The sequence below is a fragment of the Pituophis catenifer genome, unplaced genomic scaffold (assembly GCF_029215685.1).
Source record: "Pituophis catenifer annectens isolate HBS135680 unplaced genomic scaffold, rPitCat1.0.hap2 SCAF_3, whole genome shotgun sequence".
Lineage (NCBI taxonomy): Eukaryota > Metazoa > Chordata > Lepidosauria > Squamata > Colubridae > Pituophis > Pituophis catenifer.
The window spans coordinates 15,864,309-15,888,910 of NW_027256883.1; the positions used below are offsets into that span (position 1 = coordinate 15,864,309).

The 24,602-nt window shown below is 37.2% G+C and overlaps 1 protein-coding gene across 3 annotated transcripts in view; it reads left to right on the top strand.

The window, feature by feature from the left end:
* The window catches only part of ATAD2 (ATPase family AAA domain containing 2), a 41,482-nt gene extending 19,333 nt beyond the window's left edge, over positions 1–22,149 (top strand). For 2 of the 3 annotated variants that reach the window (XM_070940348.1, XM_070940349.1), the window contains exons 12-28: positions 188–362; positions 438–526; positions 862–1,021; positions 2,428–2,518; positions 4,722–5,036; positions 7,230–7,353; positions 8,087–8,273; positions 9,522–9,707; positions 10,169–10,304; positions 10,394–10,590; positions 12,365–12,524; positions 13,167–13,289; positions 13,828–13,980; positions 16,796–17,182; positions 18,314–18,447; positions 19,574–19,702; positions 21,489–22,149. In XM_070940348.1, the coding sequence (XP_070796449.1) occupies positions 188–362; positions 438–526; positions 862–1,021; positions 2,428–2,518; positions 4,722–5,036; positions 7,230–7,353; positions 8,087–8,273; positions 9,522–9,707; positions 10,169–10,304; positions 10,394–10,590; positions 12,365–12,524; positions 13,167–13,289; positions 13,828–13,980; positions 16,796–17,182; positions 18,314–18,447; positions 19,574–19,702; positions 21,489–21,539 (2,797 nt within the window). In that variant the 3' untranslated portion in view covers positions 21,540–22,149. Of the gene's footprint in view, positions 1–187; positions 363–437; positions 527–861; positions 1,022–2,427; positions 2,519–4,721; positions 5,037–7,229; positions 7,354–8,086; positions 8,274–9,521; positions 9,708–10,168; positions 10,305–10,393; positions 10,591–12,364; positions 12,525–13,166; positions 13,290–13,827; positions 13,981–16,795; positions 17,183–17,703; positions 17,778–18,313; positions 18,448–19,573; positions 19,703–21,488 lie in introns of those variants that run through there. The other variant, XM_070940350.1, reaches the window with a different exon arrangement.
* Positions 22,150–24,602: the final 2,453 nt, after the last annotated feature.

The following is a 24,602-nucleotide window of genomic DNA, read 5'->3' on the forward strand; positions in this document are numbered from 1 at the left end:
AGCATGCTCATACCTCCAAATTCATAGGCACCAATATTGATCACTACGGACATCAGTGTAATAAGCTCCTGTACCTTTTGTGTGCTGCTTGAAGGTGTTTCTTAAAAACCTGGTTGCCAAAGTCTTAAAGTGATTAGGTAGAGTATGCTAAAATAATTACTTTAACTGCAAGTTTGAACTCTTCCAGGGGCTGCCTTTTCTACGGTCCACCGGGGACTGGAAAAACTCTTGTTGCCAGGGCACTTGCTAATGAATGCAGCCACGGAGACAGAAGAATAGCATTTTTCATGAGAAAAGGTGCTGATTGTCTCAGTAAATGGGTGGGCGAATCTGAGCGACAGCTTCGTCTGCTGTTTGATCAGGTAATTTTGCTTTCTTTGTGTTTTGTGTTTCCCACAACTATTTGAATCATAGTTAATTTGAATGTCTCTTTTTAGGCCTTTCAGATGCGTCCTTCAATTATATTCTTTGATGAGATAGATGGCCTTGCTCCTGTACGGTCCAGTAGACAAGATCAGATTCACAGGTATGTGCTGTGTAATTAAAAAATCTAGCTCTTCAACATTTCTTTGAATTTCAATATGACGGGTTAAATTCAAAAGATTGTAAAGAGTATAATCTGACCTTGTATCCATTTTGAGAAAATTAGGACAGAAATAGTTAAATAAGCAAGGAAACATAGTATTTAGTTATTTGCTTACATAAATAACAGTACTTTTGATCAAGTAATATGCACATTACATATTAAAAAAAGTAATAAAATGTTGCAAAAATACATTAGAGTCTAATATGCAATAATTATATATAAGACCTGTGGATTCTACTATGTAACGGGTAACATTTTAAAATTTTGTTTTTAAGCTCAATTGTGTCTACGTTGCTTGCATTGATGGATGGCTTAGATAATAGAGGTGAGATTGTGGTGATCGGTGCTACAAACAGATTGGATTCCATAGACCCTGCTTTGAGAAGACCGGGACGTTTTGACAGAGAATTCCTATTTACATTACCAGATAAAGAGGTAAGAAATTCTACTACAGAGGAATAATTAGCTTTGGCTTACCACGATGGAGCATTGTATAGAGCAATAAACATTAGGCCTACAGATCAGCTGTGTCTAAATCAGTCTTTCAGTTAGGGTCTGGAATGTACAGCATTCATTTGAATTGAACTGGATGTCTATAATTATTATGACAGAAACAAGTTAGGGTTGTGCAGAGTGAGAGATCACTATGTTTCTAATAAATATATTTCCTATGTTGTCTTTTATTTTTCATTTGGTCCATCATCAGAAATCAAGAAAGTATACTTTTATGCTGACATTGAAACCGCTCAGAAATTTCTGTAAAGCAGTATGGAGCGGGGTATAATTGCTATTGGTATGCATTCTGTTCTGCTTTCTTTGGTGTGCCACCAATTTTGTGATTGTAGATTCGTTGTACATTTTTCTTAAATTGGCTGCTCAAAGGGATCTTCTCCCCAGGAGATCCCCCTGCCTCCTAGAAGAAGAGTTAACATTGTCCTGTATTTGCTCCATCAATCTACTCATCAAAACACATAATGCATCAGATTGAAATACATTCCATTGTAACTAGTGGAATGGTTTTCTGAAATGCTTCATCCTAAGGTGGTAGCGTACTTTACTTTGTGCTGTCTTTCTTTGCATTTCCCAACAACTCTTCAGTTAGAAATAAGTCCATTAAAATCTAACTTATGAAGAAAATAATTAGACTGAAATGGAAAACTATTTCCATTTCACAGGAAACAATCTTGTTCATACTGTAATTCCATCCAGCTCTGTGTACCACTGTGGGTTGCTAAATACCTTTGGGAAGACCAAAATAATTCTGTCTTTTGCTTCTGAACAACAGATATTCAATCTTCTACAGTTGAAAATTATATATAGCTATATAATTACACTTAAAGCAGAAAGTGGTCTTATCAATGTTATATTTATTATGTTAAACAAAAGTATAAAGAATTAATCATTTTTGTTTTGTTCCCATTATTTTAAATTATGGCCCAATGATCTTTTCATATTCTAAATTATGTCATATTGCTTTGCATAATGGGCTTATAATGCAGGAAGTCCCATTTTTCAGTCTATTTTAATATTCTAATATTGGAGCCATGTTACTCATAGCTGCTGTTTTGCTTATTTCTCTAGTTTGAGAGATTTTTCTAGACAACATCTCTGTCCACTTGAGTTTTTATCTTGCATGAAGATAAAAATCACATAAAGCTTACAGTCTGTTAACTTTTTCCAAAGTTATTTTGTTATATAATTACAATTATATTGAGGAATTATAATAATGAACTGGTGTTAATGTAAGCATAGAGCATTCGTGAATGGGAACTGGAATATTTGATATCTTGAGATTAAGAAATCTTAAAAACTTTTTTTAAAAAAACCCTTTATGTTTCTAGGCAAGAAAGGAGATCCTTAAGATCCACACACGCGAATGGAGCCCTAAGCCATCAGAAATGTTTCTACAGGAGGTTGCTGAAAAATGTGTTGGTAAGAACAAGAATGCAAAATACTTTGCACAATCCATTTCTAAAGAGTATTGTCTTGTATAGTTGCTTGGAAATATAGCTGTACATATTTTGCTTTGACCTGATTTTTGTAATTATTTAGAATTTGTGTGCAGGTACTTCATTATATGAGTTAATGCATAAGTTAATGATTAGCATCAACTCTGAGCATCTATTTTTGTGCAGTGATTAAGGTGCTGGATCAGAAACTGGGAGACCATAAATTCTGGTCCTCCCCACTAGGCATGAAAGCCAGCCAACTTTGGGTCAGTTTTTTTCTTAGCCCAACTCACCTCACTGGAAGGATGGTGGTTATCAGGAAAATAAGGGGGGAAAGCAGTATGTCTTGAGTTGTACAGAATAAAGATGGGCTATAAATATAACAGTAAGAACTGTTGATTCTCCTTAAATCCAATAATGAAAGACTACTGCTGCATAATCAATTGGTCCCACTCTTTATCTGCTTTTGCTGTAAAGAGTTTTTCTAGTATTAGCTGGAAGCTAGCCATGTGCATACAAAGCTCAGAATAATTTCTGCCACGATTTGTAGAAGTGTATTTTTTTTTAACAGACAAAACAATTAGGCAAGGGATGCAGGTAGCCCTTGATTTATGATCATTTGTCCAGCGATTGTTTAAAGTGACAGCTGGCCCCCAATCACATGATTAAAATTTGGGCCCCCAGCTCTACACTTTTGGGTACCTTATATTTTGCCACAAATACTGCTACACCCCCCCCCCCCAACCCAACTGACCTTTGCCATCTTCTTCCTTCTGCTGGTGATCTGGGATCCAGGTGCTGGGTGAAAGTGCAGCCCTGGCATGCAGAGGGTGAGGACAGGGAGAGCCAATGGTGATTCCAACAGATGAAGGTGGATGCTGTGTACTTTTCCTAGTAAACTAAACGTATTAAACAGAATACAAGGAAAAATTTCTAATATATTGCATATAATATATATCCCCCATTTTAATTGATTGCCAGGAAGCAGTGTATGCCTGCTTTTATTCTTCAGTGCTTGGCAGAAGATTGACTGAGGGATTGTAAATTATATATAAATGAAGGCTATGAAATGAAATGCTTATATATAAATAGCAGTGCAATTTGACAATTGTATCTAATTGTGGTAGAAGGCTTACTAAAGAATGCTAAAGCCCATGAGACCATCTTTCTATCCAATTTTATAGTGAAATGGAAGGTAGATATGTTAAGGGAACCATAAAAATGACTTGTATGTTGATGGCTTGGCAGATATAAAAAATGTGTATCGTTAAACAAGGGAATCATAAAGAAATGAACACTAAATATGAACTTAAATACAAATAGCAAGTGACTAGTGTAAAGAAATATTTGAAGTAATTTTATTATTTAAAAGAATAAATTAGGATTGAATTGCAAGATATGAGGGAGGAATGAAGATCAAGAAGATAATAATTGGAAGAGTTCATGAGTTCCTTGGAAGGAAGTTTTTAAAATGCATTGTAGAAGCAAGGATGGCTTGCAGGATAGTATAATCAATGTAACTATCCTTTTTTCTTTTCTTTTTTATCATTATACCTTTAAAAAAGGAGGGGGGTTACTTACTAATCTTATGCATGTTTTTTTTTAGTCAGTCTTGGCTCATCACAGCTGCCTGCACTAGTCCCTGCAGTTTTCTTGGCAAGATTTTCAGAAGGGATTTGCTCTTCCTTTTTTTCCTAGGTCTTAAGAAAGAGAGATTGGCCCAAAGGCTCCCAGCTGGCTTTGTGCCTCAGGCAACACTCAAGAGTCTCGGTTTCTAGCCTCATGCCTTAATGATCATACCAATCTGGCTGTTTTACATGACAGTGCTTATTCTAATAAGTAGCATGATAGATATGCATACAAGATGGCTTTGATATTTTTAGATGCACAAAAAGCTTTTGATAATGTGAATTGGAGAATTAAATTCACTTTTTACACCTGTACGTTGCCCGGGTTGGGAAACACCACTTTAGAAACTTCCGTAAAGCATAATGCCCAGGTGGATTTTTTTTAAAAAAAAAAAAAAAGATAAAACATTTCTATATTCAGTTGTAGGTCTTATGATGGTCGATTCTTTGTTTCAGAGAGAAAAGAACTTTTCCAATTTCTTACACGGTACATATATCATTAAATGGTTTTAAATTGCTTATTTTAAAGATATTTAATACAAATGTTTTTCTTTATAGGGTACTGTGGGGCTGATATTAAATCGATATGTACTGAGGCAGCCTTGTGTGCCTTGCGGCGACGTTATCCTCAGATTTACACCAGCAGTGTGAAGCTGCAGTTAGATATCTCTTCTATCAACATAACTGCTAAGGATTTTGTGGTTGCTATGCAAAAGACTATACCTGCTTCTCAGCGGGCAGTAACATCACCTGGCCAAGCACTCTCTACAATTTCAAAACCACTGCTTGAAAATGTACTGCAAAGAATTTTAGAAGTTGTACAAAATGTATTTCCACATGCAGAACTGGCACAGAAAGGAGGGAATAAATCAGGTATTTAAATTTCTTATTTTCTGAAACAGAATATTTTATCTAAATTTAGGACTGATAGTTAAGTCACCTTCATTTTAATAAAACACTAATACTGAAAGACTTTGCCTTTTCTTCTCTTTGAAGAGAGGGGCAGAAAAGAATCAGTGCAGATCGATCTTTTAGTTAACCAGATTAATTCACAAAAACACTTAAATTTCAATAAAGTTTATTTACTTGCAGTTTTGGATAGAGGTATGTATGTGTGCTATAGAATGGGTTTTGTACAAGCTAAAATGTTAACATATCCTTCCTAATTCAAGTCCAGATGTTTTACCGTAAGAGTACAGCTTTGTGGCTTTCCAAGCAACTTGAAAGCCACACAATTGGAGAAGTTTTAATGGTAGCCATTGACAAATTACTAATAGACTCAAGATGCTGGACAATGGAGCCATTTTTGTCTAGTGGTTAAGGCACCAGGCGAGAAAGTAGGAGACCGTGAGTTCCAGTCCCACTTTAGCCATGAAAGCCAACTGCTGTCTCTCAGCCCAACCACATCAGAGATCATTGTTGTGGGGAAAATTGAGGAGAAAAGTGTGTTGGATATGCTTTCTGCCTTGAATTATTTGTAAAAATAATAAAAGCAGGATAGAAATAAGTAAATAAATAAAATAAGGTAGCATCAATTTTAGCTGAGAACTAACAATGAAACTCATCTGGATATTTTAATTCAATTATCTGGTGTACTTATCACAGAATTTTTTTTTATCATCTCAATCACCCATACTGGATACCTACTTTCATAAGAAAGCATAGATTGACAAAGGAGTAAGCATGCCCTCTTTGCTAGCTGAAACTCCTTCCTTCTCCTCCTCATTTCTTATCAATATTGATCTAATAATAGGAATGTATATTGTACAATCAGTTAATCAATTTTATACAGTCATTGTCCAACATATAAAACCAAAAAAATCACAATTATTTAGGATAAAAAAGAAAATATTATAAAATATTTAAGGAGGTGTGTGATGACTCTGCGGTTAAAACACTGAGCTTGTCAACTGGAAAGCTGACAGCCCAGGTTCGAGACCTGAGTGCCGTTGAGCCTCAGGTGAGCTCCCATTGCTCGCTCCAGCTGTTGCCAACCTAGCAGTTCGAAAGCATGCAAATGTGAGTAGATAAATAGGTACCACTTCTGCAGGAAGGTTACTGCATTCTGTATTTTCATGTTGGCTACATGATAATGGAAACATCTTGGACAACACAGGCTCCCTCGGCTGAGAATCAGAAATGAGCACCCTTGAGTAGGTCATGACTGGACAGGGAAACCTTTAAAATATCTAAAAAGGGTTAGAAGAAATACTGTAGTTCTATGCAAACTATAGAACAGTCTTTAAACAGTATTTTAAAGAAATATGACTTGCAAAGAAGTAAAATGAGATCAATGTGATAATAACAATTCAAGTTGAAAAGACAAGGATATTGAGTAAGGAATGGAGATGATAATTCCTGGCAAGCTAGAGGGATAATACAAAATAACATGATCCATTATTCAGTTATTCCTTCACCAATATATTGCTGTATTTTATCAATGGAAGGAAAAAATTGATACAAGAAACCACAATAACATTGATTAGGCCAAATAGGTTTGCCAGTGAAACAAATGGCTCTGTCTGTTGTTCCTTTTTCCCATAATGCAGCACACAGCAGGGGAAACTAGAAGAGTTACGAACTAGCCTATGATGAAACGCCTCTGCAGTTAATATGGCCCTTAATGAATAATTGCTTCCCAACATTAGTTATCCTGCTATTTTACATAGAAATCATGAGAACTAATTAAAGGTTGTGATTCTAATTCCATCAAAATTACAGGCACGTTTTATTTTGTGAAATAGCATATTCTTTTAAATAAACCAGGCTATTTAAAATATAAGAGCAAACAAAGATAAGTAACCAAAATACATACATTTGAGCTGTAATTTAATAGCATATAATTCTACCCTGAGACTTTTTTTTTCTCATTTATATTTTCACTAGAAAGTTGGCATCGGGCTTCTTGACAACTTATTCCCTTTAATTGCCTGTGTTTAAATAAAAATCTAAAATTGGCCTTAAAAATAAGATTCAGTGACCCAGTAAGAGAAAAAAAATCTTAGCTTTAGAAATAAAATACGATATTCACATGAAAACCTTTGCCTCTTTTTGTTTCATTTAAAGATTTTGCTAATCATGTGTCAGAACCTGATCTGCTATACAGCGATGAAGAAGGACCAACAGTATTTGAAACTGGACATTTTCAGAAAGGCTCTGAAAAGCGGACACGTTTTCTTAATTTTAATAGGTGCGTGATCAATGGCAATCTTTGCCCCCCCAAAAAAAACAAACAAACAAAAAAATCCTACCCTAACATTTACTATTTTCATGCATGTTTCAGTAGGATTTTCTTCCCTACTGAATAGGATTTATTTGTTGCCTTCTGTTCCTTGATCAGTACTAAAATTTAAAAGAAGGGTATTATTTTGCAGAGTTTTTGGATGAACTTGTACATAAAAATCTGAATTAGAACATTGAAAAGCAGAGTGAGAAAAGAATAGTGATGTTATCACAGATTAATTTTTAGGGAGAAAAAACGGAGCTATTTAGCTTCAAATTTTTTGTGTGCATATGGGTATTATTTATTAAAATTATACAGGTCATATATGCTTGCAGTTTCTGCCAGTTTTTTATTGCTTAGTTGAAGCACTACATATACCTTGTTTCCCCCAAAATAAGACATCCCATGATAATAAGCCCAATCGGGCTTTTGAGTGCATGGCAATAAGGCCAAGCGCTTATTTCAGGGTTCAAAAAAATATAAGACAGGGTCTTATTTTCGGGAAAACATGGGACCTATATATGAAATACTTTATTATACCTTTTACTGTTTTGATTTAAAAATAGTACTTGAATATCTAAAATGTGTTAAGCAAAAATAATTACTTGAAGTTTCAAGCTGATCTCGGATCTTACATGATTGAAAAGGTAATATGTGAGTTCAGTTTGGAGCTCCTTGTTTTCTTTTTTCCTTTTAATAGAAATGCTTATCACCAACCAACATCTTGTCGACCAAGACTCTTAATTAGTGGGAAGCCAGAATATGGACAAGCCTCTCATTTGGCTCCAGCAGTTATTCATGCTTTAGAAAAGTTTCCTGTTTATACACTAGACCTTTCTATCCTCTTTGGTGTCAGTTCCAAAACCCCTGAAGAAACATGTGCACAGGTATTTCATTATCCTGTACTGTTTAGTTCTTTTAAGTAGTTTTGGTTCCAATTGCCTTTGTAAGTCAAGGACTACCTATAAACATTTCCCCTATTTCTATGGAGAATATCAACTTTGGAAACGGATGCTACCTCTCTTCCAGGAGTTACCAAGATAAATTTCCAGGAAGTAGAAATTGCTTCTTCTTGAAGATTTCAGTATGAACGGATTGGAGAACAGAGTCAGTTTTTTCATTTCCCAACATACACTGTTTGCCTCTGCCAACTTCTTAATAATTCTGCCTGCAATCTTAAGAGGGCAGAGGCTGGAGGTTGGAGAATTTGTCTCTTCCATGCCAGAGTCTTTTGTCACATCAGGGTCATTTTTGACTGAAATCCAGACAAAGTCTGTTGGTTGTAACTTGCCCAGTCTGTTACTATCTGTCTTTATACTATCTAACGTTAAATTCCAAAAATTGTGGCTATATTCCACTGAATAGTTCAAAACAAAGATTCATTCCCATCCTTCAAGTTTATTTTTTTCAAGAACAAGACAAAACAACAACTTGAATTTAGTATGCCAAAACAGGATATGGACCAGATTTGTCAAGCCTAGCAGATAAACCAAATAAGTGAGAACTAGAGTGATTTGAGAAAGGTATCTTTAATGTTAGTCACGAGTAAAACCATAACCTTGGGAAATTGTAAGTGTAAATTCCTAAGCAGGCTTAATTGACTCACTATGAAGCCAAGTCTCTTTAAAATGCTTCATTCCCATAGCTCTATTTCTGGACCCAGTTGCCTTTTTAAAATTAAACTGGTCTGCTCTCTTACATTTTTCCATAGTCTTTCATGCATTTAAAAACTTGATTTTATCAACTGAAGCCATCATAATTGACTCATGAATTCTAGGGCAGGGGTAAGCAACCTTAAACACTCAAAGAGCCACAAAGGTCCTAACCGGAGGCCCCTGTTCAATTCTGGAGCCGACTGGAAGTCTGGTTCCCCCACCATAGAATCTCCTCCTAGTGCGGCATCCTTTTTCCTCTACCTGTCCTAACCAAAAGCCCTATCAATTGTGGAGCTGACCAGCAACGGAGCTGCAGCAGAGGGGTAAAAGAGCTACATGCGGCTCCAGAGCTGTGGGTTGCTGACCCCTGTTATAGGGGAATATAAGTATAGTTTAAATTACAATCTGTTAAATGACTAGGTAATTAGTAAAGTGGACAACTGCATTTTTAAAAGTGATTAAAATGACTTCTTTTTCTAGTTGATCTGTGAAGCTAAGAGAACAGCGCCAAGTATAATATACATTCCAAATATTCACATATGGTGGGGAACGCTTGGACACACATTGCAAGCAACCTTTACTACACTATTACAGAACATTCCATCTTTTGCTCCTATTTTTCTTCTTGCAACATCAGATACACATCATGAAGCTCTGCCAGATGAGGTATGTGCAGTTTGTTCATGGGATAATCCACTGTACCTTATTGTATCTGATTTTGTCCTTATCTAGCAGCACAGTCAAGTTTAGGATAAGGAAATAAAAAAATCCATCCTAATTCACACCTTAATGTTTTTTAAGAGGATGGGTTTTTTTTTAAAAAAAAAAAGTATATACACACACATTCCTGCCTCATACTTAAGTGGTGCTTGCTTATCAAAAATTGTTGCATTGCTGCAGCAAAGATTAATAAAACTATAATAAACTGCTAAGTTGTCTAAATGTTTCCCATAATTGTATTTTTAATGTTTTCTATTTTCATTAAGACTTTCTGCATGAAGCAATAGTAATTCAATAGTTCTAGAATTTTGTGAGGCTACAGATACAGTCATTTCAGTTACCCTTTAGTTTTTGTTTTATACATTTCTTCTCTTGTTAATTTGTTTTCCATGATGCATCTTTTTTAGGTAAAGGAATTATTTGTTGATGGTTTTGGAGAAGTTTTTGATGTTGATTTGCCTAGTTTGGAAGAAATAAGAAAATTTTTTGAGAGTTTAATTCTCCATCAAGCAATTAAACCACCGGTGTCAAAAAAGAAAGCAGGTAGATGTGCTTCAAATACATCAGATAAAGCTTATTGTAGGTGGATTTGTAAACAGCTACACGTTTACGAATCTGTTTTCCTTTTTAAGTTTTGCAGGCATTAGAGGTATTGCCAGTAGCTCCCCCACCTGAACCACGGCAGCTGACAGAACAGGAGGTCAAGCAACTTGAGGAGCAGGAAGAAGATACTCTACGTGAACTCAGAATTTTTTTAAGAAATGTGACACACAGACTTGCCATTGATAAACGCTTCAGAGCCTTTACAAAACCCGTTGATTTTCATGAGGTAACAAGTTTCAAAATAATTTGTTTTCTTCTCCTGTACATCCCTCAGTGCAATCATTGACTATTGTTGATTATATTAAGCTTGAAATTTCCCAAATGTAGCTATTAGATCAGCGGTCTCCGACCTTTCTAGCTTGACGGACCAGCAGTGGTGGCGAATGGTCTGTGTGTGTGTGTGTGTGTGTGTGTGTGTGTGTGTGTGTGTGTGTGTGTGATGCCACTTTCACAAATGCAGCTTTGCCTGTGCTCAACCATCCACCACTTCTGCTGCCCAGTTCTGAATGGACTATGGCCTGGCACTGGGCTGCGGACCAGGGGTTGGGGATCACTGTATCATATGGTTATAACTATATCAGTTAGAAAAAGTAATGAATGCAGGCAGAACTGATCAAGGTGAATACTGTAAATGGTAAACATGTTTTTAAAATATCAAAGTTTGAAAGCAATTTTGGGATGTGTGCCATCTTCATTAAAGGCATCAAGAGATTTCGAATTATTAAAAGTGTTCTGTCTCCCTCGGTCGCTTTCTATTTGATCATAACCTGCTTGGCATTTTCCCATCTTTTGTTTGCTAGCATTCCTTGCTCTTCATTTCTGCTTATATCCTCTGCCTTCTGTCTACTCTCTTATTTCTCTTTTTAGAACTTCTTGTTCATAGGTTGAAAGTTTTTCATTTCTCTCTTCTCAAAGGAGTTTAGTCTTGGGAATTGGAGAAGAAAGCGTTTTTGGCACATGCTTTGTATATCTCCTTTCAAAACATAAATATAGGAACTCAAATAAATCTCAGTAGAACAACCTGTACAGTTCTTGATGAAGCTCTTTTTCTGAAAAATTATATGCTTGACAGACATTAAAAATGACAAAGATCTTTGGTCTGATCCAGCAGGACAGTTACCCACTCCTTGTCCTATTTTCTTTCTTCTGTTCTCTTTTATTCAATTTTTATATATCTTATGTTATGGGTGAGCAACTTCCTTGTGGTTAGGAGCTGTAGGGATCATAACCAGTGATACAATGATTCCAATTGAATAGGAGAATCAAACCTCTCAACCAGTTTGAGAGGCAGGCTTCTGGATGAAATAAATGCCTTCAACATTTGAGGAATAGCAATAGCACATAGACTTATATACCGCTTCATACCGCCCTCTCTAAGCAGTTTTACAGAGTCAGCATATTGCCCCCAACAATCTGGGTCTTCATTTTACCCACCTCGGAAGGATAGAAGGCTGAGTCAACCTTGAGCCTGGTGAGATTCGAACTGCCAAATAGTAGCCAATAGTAAGCAAGGCAGCCGATAGTCAACAGAAGTGGCCTGCAGCACAGCACTCTAACCACTGAGCCACCTAGGCTCACCAAGGGATAGTATAAGATATTCCTTTTGATTCTCTCCTCTAAAAAAGGAAAAATTGACCTGATTGGAGAGATCTCTATTATTTTTATTCTAAAATCAGGAAAATTTACATTTTAAAAAATTGATTGCTTCATAGTTTCTCCGAAAGCTCTAAAATGGGAGCTGGAGTTATATTTGGCCTGTGGACTCCTATTCTCCCAGGTTGTCATATGTAATTGGTTACATTTCCAGAACTGTGCAGTTGACTAAAAGATTTTTGGTTTCCCCACCCAAAAAATTGAATTACCTTTTAAAGGTAGTTCAGAAGCATTAATTCCAACATTTTCAGTATCAACCATTCTTAAAACATACAGAAATGTAAACTTATTTTACTCCTGAAGGCAGATAATATATTCAGGCTTTTTTTAATATAATGCTCCTGTAGGTACCAGACTATGTCACAGTTATCAAGCAGCCGATGGATCTTTCAACCATTATTTCAAAAATTGATCTTCACCTGTATCTGTCTGCCAAAGATTATCTAAAAGATATTGACCTCATCTGTAGCAATGCGTTAGAGTACAATCCTGATAGAGATCCTGGAGGTAAGCCTTAGTATTTATACACAATCAAACTATGATACAAGTAGTCTTTGACTAACGACCACAATTAAACCCAAAATTTCTGTTGCTAAGTGAGACAGTCGTTAAGTGAATTTTGCCCCAGTGTTTACTTTTCCTGCCACAGTTGTTATGTGAATCACGGCAGTTGTTAAGTTAGTAACATAGTTGTAAAGTGAATCTGGCTTCCCCATTGACTTTGCTTGTCAGAAGATCATAGAGAGTGATCACATGGTCTTGAGACACTGGATCCGTCATAAGTATGAACCAGTTGCCAAGCATTCAAATTTTGATGACGTGACCATGGAGATTGCTGCAACAATTGTAATTGGGAAAAACAATCAGAAGTCACTTTTTCAGTGCTATTTGAAAGGTCACTAAACAAACTTTGTAAGTCAAGGACCACCTGTATATTATGTTAAATAAACAGATATTGTTTTAACAGCCTGCGGTACCCAACTTGTTCTCTATCAGGTTAAAAAAGAAGGAATTAAGAGTATTGTAACTTAAAGCTGAAATTGTACTATGAAAAGGTATTAAACTTCATACTATTTATGAAATATTTACAGACTTTTCTGCGTAACTATTAATTTCATGACAAAGTATTTTCTTGTGTATTTGTTTTAGATCGTTTGATTAGACATAGAGCTTGTTTTCTCAAAGACACAGCCTATGCTATAATAAAGGAAGAAATGGATGAAAATTTTGAACAACTTTGTGAAGAAATTCAGGAATCGCGCAAAAAGAGAGGTGGGTTTTCTCACAGTTTGATTTGACACTTAAAAAAAACAGTTACAGTATGATTTTAACACTTATAATAAATTGCATTACTGTAACTAAAATAGAATGAATATATATATGTGCATATTATGGGTATAAGAAACATTTTACAGTATTTCAGGCTAGAAGACTTAAAACAGTATCAATAGCAATGGCAAGAGCACTTAGATTTATATACCGCTTCACACTGCTTTATAGCCCTCTCTAAGTGGTTTATAGAATCAACATTGCCCCCCAACAATCTGGGTCCTCATTTTACTGACCTCGGAAAGATGGAAGGCAGAGTCAAACTTGAGTCAGTGAGAACTGAACTGCTGGTAGTTGGCAGAATTAGCCTGCAGTACTGCATTCTTACCACTATGCCACCACGGTATGAGATGCCTCTCTGCCAGAATCCCTGTCTTTAGAATGTGGCATCATCCTCCACATGTATTTATTGTACACAACGTATTAGAATAATTCAACAAAGTGGGTAAAGGATTCTTACAATGTATTTTTACTTTTAAAGGTTGTAGTTCTTCAAAATATGCTCCATCCTATTACCATGTCATGCCAAAGCAAAATACCGCATTGCAGGACAAGAAATTGGATTCTGAATGTGGTGATAAGATGAAATGCCCACCAATGCCTCTGGATTCTAGTTCTCCTTTCATTCCTAATGGTAAGTGCTAATTTATCTGGTCTTGCATTGTAAGCTAAGAATGGACATGCTTGAATTTTCTCTTACTATTTCTACTAATCATTAATTTAGTGGATCGTTCCTCCTCTGGTTTCTTAGCCTATAGATAGAGGGTGCATGAAAGTTTTTTATATCTCACATCTACTCATATCCCACTGATGGCACTCTGGAATCATTTTACTATTTAGTCACATAAACGACAACAAAAATGATTACTGGATTGCTTTCTTCTGGTTTCTTTCTTGAAATGCTATCGTTTTGCTATGGGAATAATTTGAGAAAGGAAATTGACCATTAGACCCTGCAGAAAACTTTTTAAGTTCTGTCTCCCAATAAGCATTTTATTCTGCATGAATATTTGGTTGCTGGTAGGTTGTGCTTCCTCCCAAAAAACCCCCATCTCTCAAATCTTTACATTCTTTGTAAATGTGCAGATAGTCCTCGATTTATGACCACAATTGAGCCCAAAATTTCAGTTGCTAAGTGAGGGATATTGAGTTTTGCCCCATTTTACGACCTTTCTTGCCACAGTTAAGTGAATCACTGGAGTTGTTAAGTTAGTTATATGATTGTTAAATGAATCTGGCTTCTTCGTTGACTTTACTTGTCAGAAGTTTGCAAAAGGGGATCACCTGACCATGGGACACTGCAACCGTCATAAATATGAGTCAGTTGCCAAGAAGCTGAATTTTGATCACGTGACCATAGGAATGCTGCAATGGTCGTATGTGTGGAAAAACGATGAGTCACTTTTTTCAGTGCTGTTGTAGCTTTGAATGATCACTAAATGAACTGTTGTAAGTCGAGGACTACCTGTATACACCTGACCTTCAACTAAAAAGCTGAGGAGCAGGGTATACAGTAGTGGCCAAAATTGTGGAAACCTTTTGGGAAAAGTGTATTTTCTAAAACTAGCTAATAACACCACTTTATTTTTTGGAGTAATTATATCTCAATAGAGATATTATGGAGTAAAATTATATCTCAATAGAAAGATAATTTAATCAAGAATGTAATGCAATAACTTTTATGAAGGATTTGCTATTTATTAGAATAGCAGTTACAGTAAAAAGAAAAGTGAAACATGTTGAAAAAATGAGATATACAAAAATTATCACCATAGAAAAAATGAGATATACAAAAATTATCACCCTGTCAGTTAATCCTTAGTTGGGTAACCTTTAGCATGAATTACAGCCTTAAAACATCTTCCCATGGAGTGAACCAAGTCTTTTAGTTCTACAGCTGTTATAATGTGAAACCAAAATTGAATGATTGCTTCTATTTTTATTTTTATTGCTGGGTCGCTTCTGACTAACAAGTTTCTTTAGTCGGCTCCATAGATTTTCAATTGGGTTAAGATCTGGGCTATTCCTGGGCCATTTCAGCAGTGGAATATGATTATCTTGAAACTCCAAAAAAAAGTGGTGTTGTTAGCCATCAAACCTCAAAAATACACTTTTCCCAAAAGGGTTCCACAATTTTGGCCACTACTATACATGGAATGTATCTGGTTCTTTCAGAGAATGTAAAAGAGTTCCTTAGAGTCTCTTTCATTTTCTTACCAGGTTGTCAAAATCTCTGCTTTCTTCTGGCTGGATATCATATTCCGGGGGGTGGGGGGAAGGGGTGGGGAGAATAAATCAACCCCAATCTCACCCCCTGCTAAGACCTCATGGCAAAAGAGTAGCTCTCCTTAGGCCTCAAAGTGACAGCTGCATGACACTAGTAGCAGCGTTTCTTCAGTTACTTATTCGGACACAATGCTTGGTTATTCAGCCAAGGAAAGGCCAAGGGACTTCCAAGCTGCAAAAGAGTTTTGCAAGCAGCTGCTGCAGCAGCTAAACAACATAACCCATAGTATTTTTCTGGCAGTTGTAAAACAATGACATTGCATAGCCTTTTCACAATAATTAGTTGCGGTCACCTTGATGATGGAGTTGAGATTCAGGAATGGAAACATTCCCATAACAGTCTGTATTTTTCCATTTGTTATTCCATTTTGTTCTGAAATCGTGTATCAGAAATGAACGTGTTTTGGTTGGAATGTGCTTATATTAGAATTTATCTGCACTAATATGTGTAGCCTTTTTGTGTGAGGAAAATGGCTCCAACTTTGTTACAACACAAAGAAGGAATCTATATCTGATTTTCAGCTTTTCTGGAGAGGGACAAGAAAATGTTTCAAGCAATGGGATTGAGAGTTTTTAAAGTTGTATTTTAAGAATTTAAACAGATTTTCTCTTTTTCTGCACTATTACATTGTGTTGATAGTGTTGTAAGCACAATTCTTCATATTTAGTTTGAAAAATGCATAAAAATGAATAGGAAAGCAGAAACCATAGTTTGAGGCACTTTCAAGAAGAGAGAATGTCTGTCTGTTGTTTGTTTGTTTCTTATTTTACCCTTCTTCCAAATTCTCTTCTTTAAAAAAAATAATTAAAAATGTCTTTGTATTCATGCTGATCCTAGAAATAGCATCTATAAAGTATGCTACAGCTATATGTCTTTGAAAGATATGAATGGTTATCTAAACAATATCAATATGTTTTTTCCCAGACAAGGAAGATGTTGAGATTCAGGACTAGCGTCTTATAGTTATATCAAACTGTTTAAACTAATACAGCAGAGAAGGCAAATAGTCTTTTTACGTGCAAATTCATATGCAGATTTTTTTTTCATCTTTAGTAACATAAGTACCATGGTGGTTTCCCCTAATACTCCCCAAACTTGTTTTGAATTTGTTAATTTTAAGAGAAGGAAAAACTAGTCAATTTGTTTGTATTTTTTAATGTAGCCTTATCAAAGAGAAGACTAAGAAGGAAGAGTCGATGGTGCCTGGGCAACCTTGCAAAGCGGAAAAAGATTTTGCATTTCAATAAGGAGAACAAAGCCCCAGGAGAAGAGCCAGATGAAGCGGAGAGTGATGGAGAAGAATGTATGGAAAATAATAACTCCAGTATGGAGCAGACTGAAGTTGAAATAACACAGACGTCTCTGGATGACTCTGTACCTGGGCCTCCAGAGCAGTTTATCAGTATATCTGATGCAGAAAATGAGCCAACCATTCACAATGATGCTAAGTGTAAATTTGACAAGAGCAACAAAGACGCTGAACTTTCAGAACAAAAAAAAGCATGTAATGGTGATGCAACAGAACATTCATTAGATAGGGATGCTAATGGTGAGTGGAAAGTATCAAAATATACTTTACGGCAGGGGTTCCTAACCTTTCTGGCTCCATGGACTGGCTGTAGGGAGATTGTTTCACATGTGCAATCTAGATTCCGCACATGCACAGATGAAGCTTTGTGCCTTCGCCTGCTGCTTGCATGGCCTGGTTCTCAACAGGCCATGGACCAGTGCCAGTCCATAGATTGGGGGTTGTGGACCCCTGCTTTAAGGAGAGTGTTTAATTCTACCTCACATTCTCTTAAACATTGTAGTGCTCTCCATTTTAGTGATTCTGCCACCTAAGTTTAAATTCACATTGCAGTGCCTGTCCAACAATATTGGTTAATTAGTTTTATTCAGTGAAATTGTGATTATTTGATTAGAATTATATTGCTACAATTAATGTTTTATTGATGGGGTAGTTACAGAATAGCATAAAAATAAAAAAAAAATAGTATTCCAAAATATTTTGCTTTGGGATGATTTTATTGCATATATGATGACCAAAATCTCTACATGTGGCCCACTTAGGTAGAAGACCTTCCCCTGAAAACTGCTAACACAGAAACCAACACCTGAATCATTGAAAAGAAAGCCTTAGGAAAGTAAGGGCACTTTTGGTTGGGAATCTCTAATATCCCCATTTGTTGACTGTAGAACAGTTCCAAATTCTTTTAGTGAAATTTGGCAATATAGTGGGCAGATTTCAATGCCAAGATTTTAAGAAAGGGTATCAAAATATGTATCCCAGAAGCTTCTTGATCCATGTTGTCTGCAACTTTGCCTTTCTAAAACTGTATTTTTCAATATATATATATCTATATATCACAGTGACATCAAGTGACCACTTGTGGTTTCCTAGGATGTCTGTAGGCCAAGATATAACCCTGATCTTTCAGTGTTTTCCACCCATAATAAGATAAGATGAATCATCTCAACGATTAATTATTCGATGTGACCCTATATATTGCTAGGCTTCAAATGGGATATTATAGGATACTACTGTAGGTAGACTAAATTATTTTATAGGAACTCTTATCACTAGATATTTCTTCTAAGCATCACAAGACTTATTCATTTACTGTATATTCATTATGTCTTCTAGCAGGAATAAATCCTACTTTTCCTTTTATTATTCTAGATATATGTATGCTTCGTATGACCCGTGCAAGGCGTTCACAGGTAGAGCAGCAGCATCTCATAGATGTTGAGAAAGCCATGGAAATTCTGTCAGAGCAAACACCACCACTCATTGTGGATCAAGACAAGCTGAATGTATGTTTTACAGAGAACCTGTTACTGAATTGGCAGTCTTCCTTCTCCATTATTTACTTTTGTGTATCTTAATATAGTCTACACCTGAGTGCAGAGTGTCTTGCCTTCTGTTATGAGCATGGGGATGGGTGGGTCTTTTTTCCTGAATAATTTATAATGTTAAATCTGCTAAATAATTAACATTGCTATTAGGTCACAGTTTCTAATAATCATAAATGGAGTATAAATTATGCTGTGTATTTTCTAAACAGTAACACTTTCCAGCTCAGTGGATTGAAATGTGTTGGTACTCAAACCAAAACAATATTTTGGAAGTTACAAACTAAGATGTTAAATAGTTTTGGGAAAGGAGAACAGGCACTCAGGTTTACAAATAGCTTCACTGCTAAGATCATAAAAGAAATCTATTTTATTTTTTAAATGTCCTTTTATTGCATATAGGAAATTGCTCCTATGTTTGAGATATGCCAACCCTCAAATATTCATGTGTTTTTAATTTTGACAGTTGGCGTATCATGAGTGATGCATTTTTTATGGTGTTCTGGTTAAAAATTCAAGATCTGCTTATCCACGAATAGACTTATCCTCTAAAATATACAAAATATACAAGTACTTCTAAAAAGTATTTCTCTACATCAGGGATGTCAAACTCGACTTCATTGAGGGCTGCATCAGGGTTGTGTTTGACCTCAGGGGGATGGGGTGGGCGTGGCCAGCTCAATGTCACTCGTGTCGGGAGCGCCTGTGGTGGCCCAAGTGCTCAGCCAGCGAAAATAGGCTCCTGAGCTCTGTTTTCAGCTGCAATGACCTCCTGTAACCCTCTGCCAGTGAAAACAGAGTTCCATTTTTGCTGGCACGGGCCAGTCTGTGGCTGTTTCCAGGGTGGCCCCGCAGGCTGGATCTGGCCCCTGGGCCTTGAGTTTGACACCCCTGCTCTACATACTTGCTCATAAGCCTGTTCGGGGGGGGGGGGGGGCGCTGTATAGTATTTTGTTACTGAAAATTCTTACTTATCTGCGAGTATATACAGAATGTATGGAAGCATAGCCAGCCTTTTGAAGAAAATGATTTAATAAATGCTTGGTCTTATTTGAAGGAATAAATAATAGTACTCTGTTTTCTCCAGAAATTACTGAATGTGGTTGTTGACAAATGTGGAGCCTACACGATACTTGAGTTGGAGAAACTCTATGCCTTACTCAGTCAGTGCATTTACCGACATCGTGGAGACTATGACAAAAGCAAATTGATTGAGGTACAATATTTTGCATGAATGTTATTCTAGTGATAATTTAAGTCTGCATCTGATTATATATTAGTAGTATTCTTTCATAGTAGATATCGAAGTTTGTATTGTGTTTTATTGCAGCTCTCGTTGTACTAGTGCCATGATAGCAAAGCTATGGCACTCGTGCCACAGGTGGCACACAGAGCCCTCTCTGCGGGCATGCGAGCTGTCGCCCAGCTCAGCTCCACTGCACATGTGCATGCGCCTCCTGTTGGCCAGCTGATTTTCAGATCTCTGCCGCAAGGGGTGGGGCATATGCAGGAGATGCGTGCACATGTGCAAGGGGGGTGGGGCGTGAGGGGCGCATTGCATTATGGGTGAGGGCACGCGTGTGCGTGACCCCCCCACCGCGCTCCCCCCGCTTTCGGCACACAACGACAAAAAGGTTAGCCATCACTGTACTAGTGCATTAGTCTGTCGTTTGAAAAAAAAAAAGTCAAAAGAGTAATTATACATACGCATTTATTGGGGCATGTGATTCCAAGTTTGTCATTTTACATTTGGAGGAAGCATGCTTCAATTGTGCTGCTTACAATCTATAAACATCTTGTTGGCTCTCTTGTATTCACACACACACACACACACACACACACACACACACACATAAAGACACACACACACACATGCCGCCCTTCTCCGGAGACTCAGGGTGGCTTACAATGTGTTAAGCAATAGCCTTCATACTTTTGTATATTTATACAAAGTCAGCTTATTGCCCCCACAAACCGGGTCCTCATTTTACCTACCTTAGAAAGGATGGAAGGCTGAGTCAACCTTGAGCCTGGTGAGATTTGAACTTGCAGTAATTGCAGGCAGCTGATGTTAATAACAGTGCTTTAGTCTGCTGTGCCACCAGGGCTCTTTTCCTTGTGTAGTGAACTATTCCATAGCAGTTCGGTTCTCCATGTGGATGTTGGTTAAGCCTTTGCTATTACAAACTATCTTTGGTTTTAAATCGTTACTGAGAGTTGATGCCTTTAAATGAGATTACTTTATATCTGGGGAGACCAACTCCTGAGCCACCGCCCACTATTGGGCTGTGGCCCATTTGGAACTGGGCAGCTCCACTTGCGGCGGGTGCTTGCACTTGTACAAGTGGTGGGAGCCTGCACTCACATGCACCTGCCATTCAAACAAAGTGTGTGTTTTAAGTTTAGAATTAAAATTTACCGCCTTGTTTTAGTTATAGCTGCTAATTGGTCAAAAATTGTCTCATGATTTGCATTTGCCTCCAAATTGGGGAAACTTGGTTGATTTCTCCAAAATAACGTTTCTTTATACCTAACTTTTTTTCTTTTAAATGTTGAAAATTTGGAAATGACATGGCTTTGATAGCTAAGTCGTGATGGTGAATAAATAGCAGAACTTTCAATTGTTCTTTTAATGTGTCAGTCCAGTCTTGTTTTGTTTCTTCCAAGAAAACTTGAGCAATTGGCTTGGTATCTGGCAAACAAACCAGAGAACCAGTATTGTGTCTTATCAAAAGAGCCACTCTGAAGTGGTGAAGCTCATTCATGCTAGGTCAAAATTCTTCAGAATTCTGACTTCACCTGAAATGCAAATGCTGGCAATTTCATGAGATAAGAAAGGAATCTGTCCTTGAAGGGAAATAGAAGATAATGATTGTTTGCCCCACCAAACCTCTGCAACACAAACTACAATTCAAAACTATACTTCAACAATAGAAGGAAGTTACACAGCTAATTTAAAGTGTTATTTGATTGTAGCTATGTATTCTCTTTTCCATTTTCAGGCAATGAGAAGAGAAATTGCAGCCTTCAATCCATCCAAATTCATAATTTGATAATATTTTCAAATCCCTGAAATCCTGTTGGAAATTAATGTGAGACCAAATATTATACATGCACAGTATGTTTTATCTAATGTAGCATTTCTAGATTTTTACCCATATGGAGGACAAGCCCTAGTATTTTAATACATCGAGAACAAGAATTACAGAAGGCAAATGGATGGGCCGATGTACCTGACAGTCTTCCTACTCCGTGCTTGCTTTTTCCTCCCTTGTGGAACTGAACCTCTTACAACTATTAGGATCTAATGAGTTTAAAAAAGAAACAGCCTAACCTGTCAAGCTACTTAATGTGGGGAGGATTTTGATCTTTTGAAAAACTTTTTTTGTAAATTGAATAAAAATATTAATTTATCCCAGTGTTCTTTAATCAAATCATGTATATATGTTGAATTGCACGTGATGCTTAACTGTATCATCAACTGCTTCGGAGACGATATTTTTGGTTCTATTAGTTCAATTGAAGCGGCATTCATGGGGAGGGGGTTTGCACTAATTTCTAGTGTTAATACTGTTTGTACAATCTTTGTAATGGTCCAAATGTTATGTAATATATATATATGTTAACATTGTAATGGACAAAATAAATTACTCCTGATACTAATGATAGATGGTTTTTTTTTCAGTTACATGTACTGAAGTTGCAACCTTAGCCCCAAATCACATTTGCCGAAGATTAAAATAATCACTGTTGTTCCTAGATTGGTACTGAGGAGAGCTCCATACTGTGCGGTTATGGAGATTATGCCCATTGACAGCTCTCTGCATAACTGTTCCTTGCAAATGCAGGTGATTGAAAACTCACCAGGGCTGGGGATACTACAAGTCAGGTAGCCCTCACGACCACAATTGAGCCCCAAATTTCTAAGTGAGACATTTGTTAACCCACAGTTCTTAAGTGAGTCACTAGAGTTATTAAGTTAGTAACACGGTTATTAAGTGGATCGGGCTTCCCCATGGACTTTGCTTGTTAGAAGGTCACAAAAGGGGATTCACATAATCGCCGGGTACTGCAACAGTCATAAATATGAACCCTTTGACAAACATCCAAATTTTGATCACGTGACCATCGGGATGCTGCAACAGTCAGAAGTATGAAAAACGGCCATAAGTCACTTTCTTTAGTGCCTTTGTGACTTTGGTTACTGATCGAACTGTTGTAAGTTGAGAACTACCTGACATGAAATGCTAAAGAACCTTTGTTTTCCATTAGAACGTACCTAGCAATCAATTGTCTTTATTCTTCATTGCGTTTCTTCAAGATTTATTATAAACTATGCATTCTCCTTTTGATTTTGCCCTCTGCTGTTTAACAAAAAAAGATTCATGTCCAAATCTAGTTTTTAAGGGATCTGCAACTTTGTTAGATCGTGAAGGTCAGTATAGTAGGAGTTAGCTTTACATTGTTTTTATAAGCTAAGTAAAATAGTAAATTTACATTTGGAGTGCATAAGTATAATTCCTCATGTAATCTAATTGGATGGAAAACTAGGAAAACGATCTCAGGGTTGTGTGGATAGGGGGGAAAAACTCAGCTGCAAATGCCATCATTTTCTCATCTGGGATGAGAAAACTGGCAAGATTGTGAAGCTTTCATCGTTCACACACAAAAAAAGCACAGCTGAATTTGCACAACACGCTAATCCAAAGCCAAGTAAATAATCCAGGTCAGCATATCTGGGTACAGTATCCAGCTGGAGCTTGGCTTTTCTAAGTGAGCCATCATGTTTTAGCTAGACCGTTCCCAGAGCTTCTGGCACCGCCTTCACGTTAATTATTCAGAAAAAGGTAAAATATTGATGTGTAACAGTTGCAATCCAGTTTGCATCTAGAATGAACGGTGGGTCCTTTGTGCCACAAATGGCTTTTAGGAGTGTTCAGGGTTTTTCCTCCTGGGCACTGTTCTTTTGTAGTGTTTTAAATTGGCTTTCATATTGTACGCCACCCAGAGCCATGAGAAAGCTTTATAAAATTTCATAAACCAATTCAAAATGTGTGCCAAATACAGGAGATAGTTAAAATGGAGTAGCTTAGGGCAGATTCACCCCACCCTACCCCATTTATTGCAAACCATGGCGTGTGGTTAAACTGACGGGTTTTTTGTTTTTTTGTCCTAAATGCTGGAGATCTTCAGTCTGATGGTCTTCAGATGAAGTGACTGACAAAATCCCCCCCAAAACTGATGCAAAAGCATGGAGGAACTAGCGACCCACGAGCAGGGAGCAGATGTCTGGAGATTCTCAAGTCATCCAGGTCATGGTTATCCGAAAGGTGCTTTTTCAAAAGGCAAAGGTGCTTTCAAAAGACGTTTCGCTTCTTATCCAAGAAGCTTCTTCACTTCTGCTTCTTGGATGAGAAGCGAAACGTCTTCAAGGAAAAACCAACGTCCAGTTGCCTTTTGAAAAAGCACTTTAGGCAACAGTTTCTTTCCTATCCGAAAAGGCATCATACATAACCTTCCGCAGAAGAGGAAGCACAAAAGCGTGATCGATTGCTACACGAGGGGGTGAACTCCCAAGACTGATGATCTCTTAAGGGTCGCCTGAATTTTTGCAGCCCCAATCTGGTGGCTCCAATAAAAGCAGGGCCAGAATGGACTTCCAGAAAGCTTTTGAACTGCTCTAATTTTCCCCGGACTGCTCCGATCCTCCCCTTGTCTATGGAGATTCTCAGTCATCCAGGTCCTAGTTGTCCTGAAGGTGCTTTTTCGAAAGGCAACTGGTTCTTGTTTTTTCTTGTTTTTCTTTGAAGACGTTTCACTTCTCTTCCAAGAAGCTTCTTCAGCTCTGACTGGATGGGGAATGGAAGGATTTATATTCCTTGCAGACAGCTGGTCATTTGCAGTCTTCTTCCCTCCCTCCCCCCCCCATCTAGTCAGAGCTGAAGAAGCTTCTTGGAGGAGAAGTGAAACATCTTCAAAGAAAAAAAACAGTTGTCTGGTTGCCTGTAGGGGAAAAAAAAGCAGCTTTGGGAATCCTCCCCCTAGGTTTGGACGTTGAAAGAAAGCCAGCGGCCACTATAGATCCTCCAGGGCACAGAGCTAGCAGATCCGCCTTT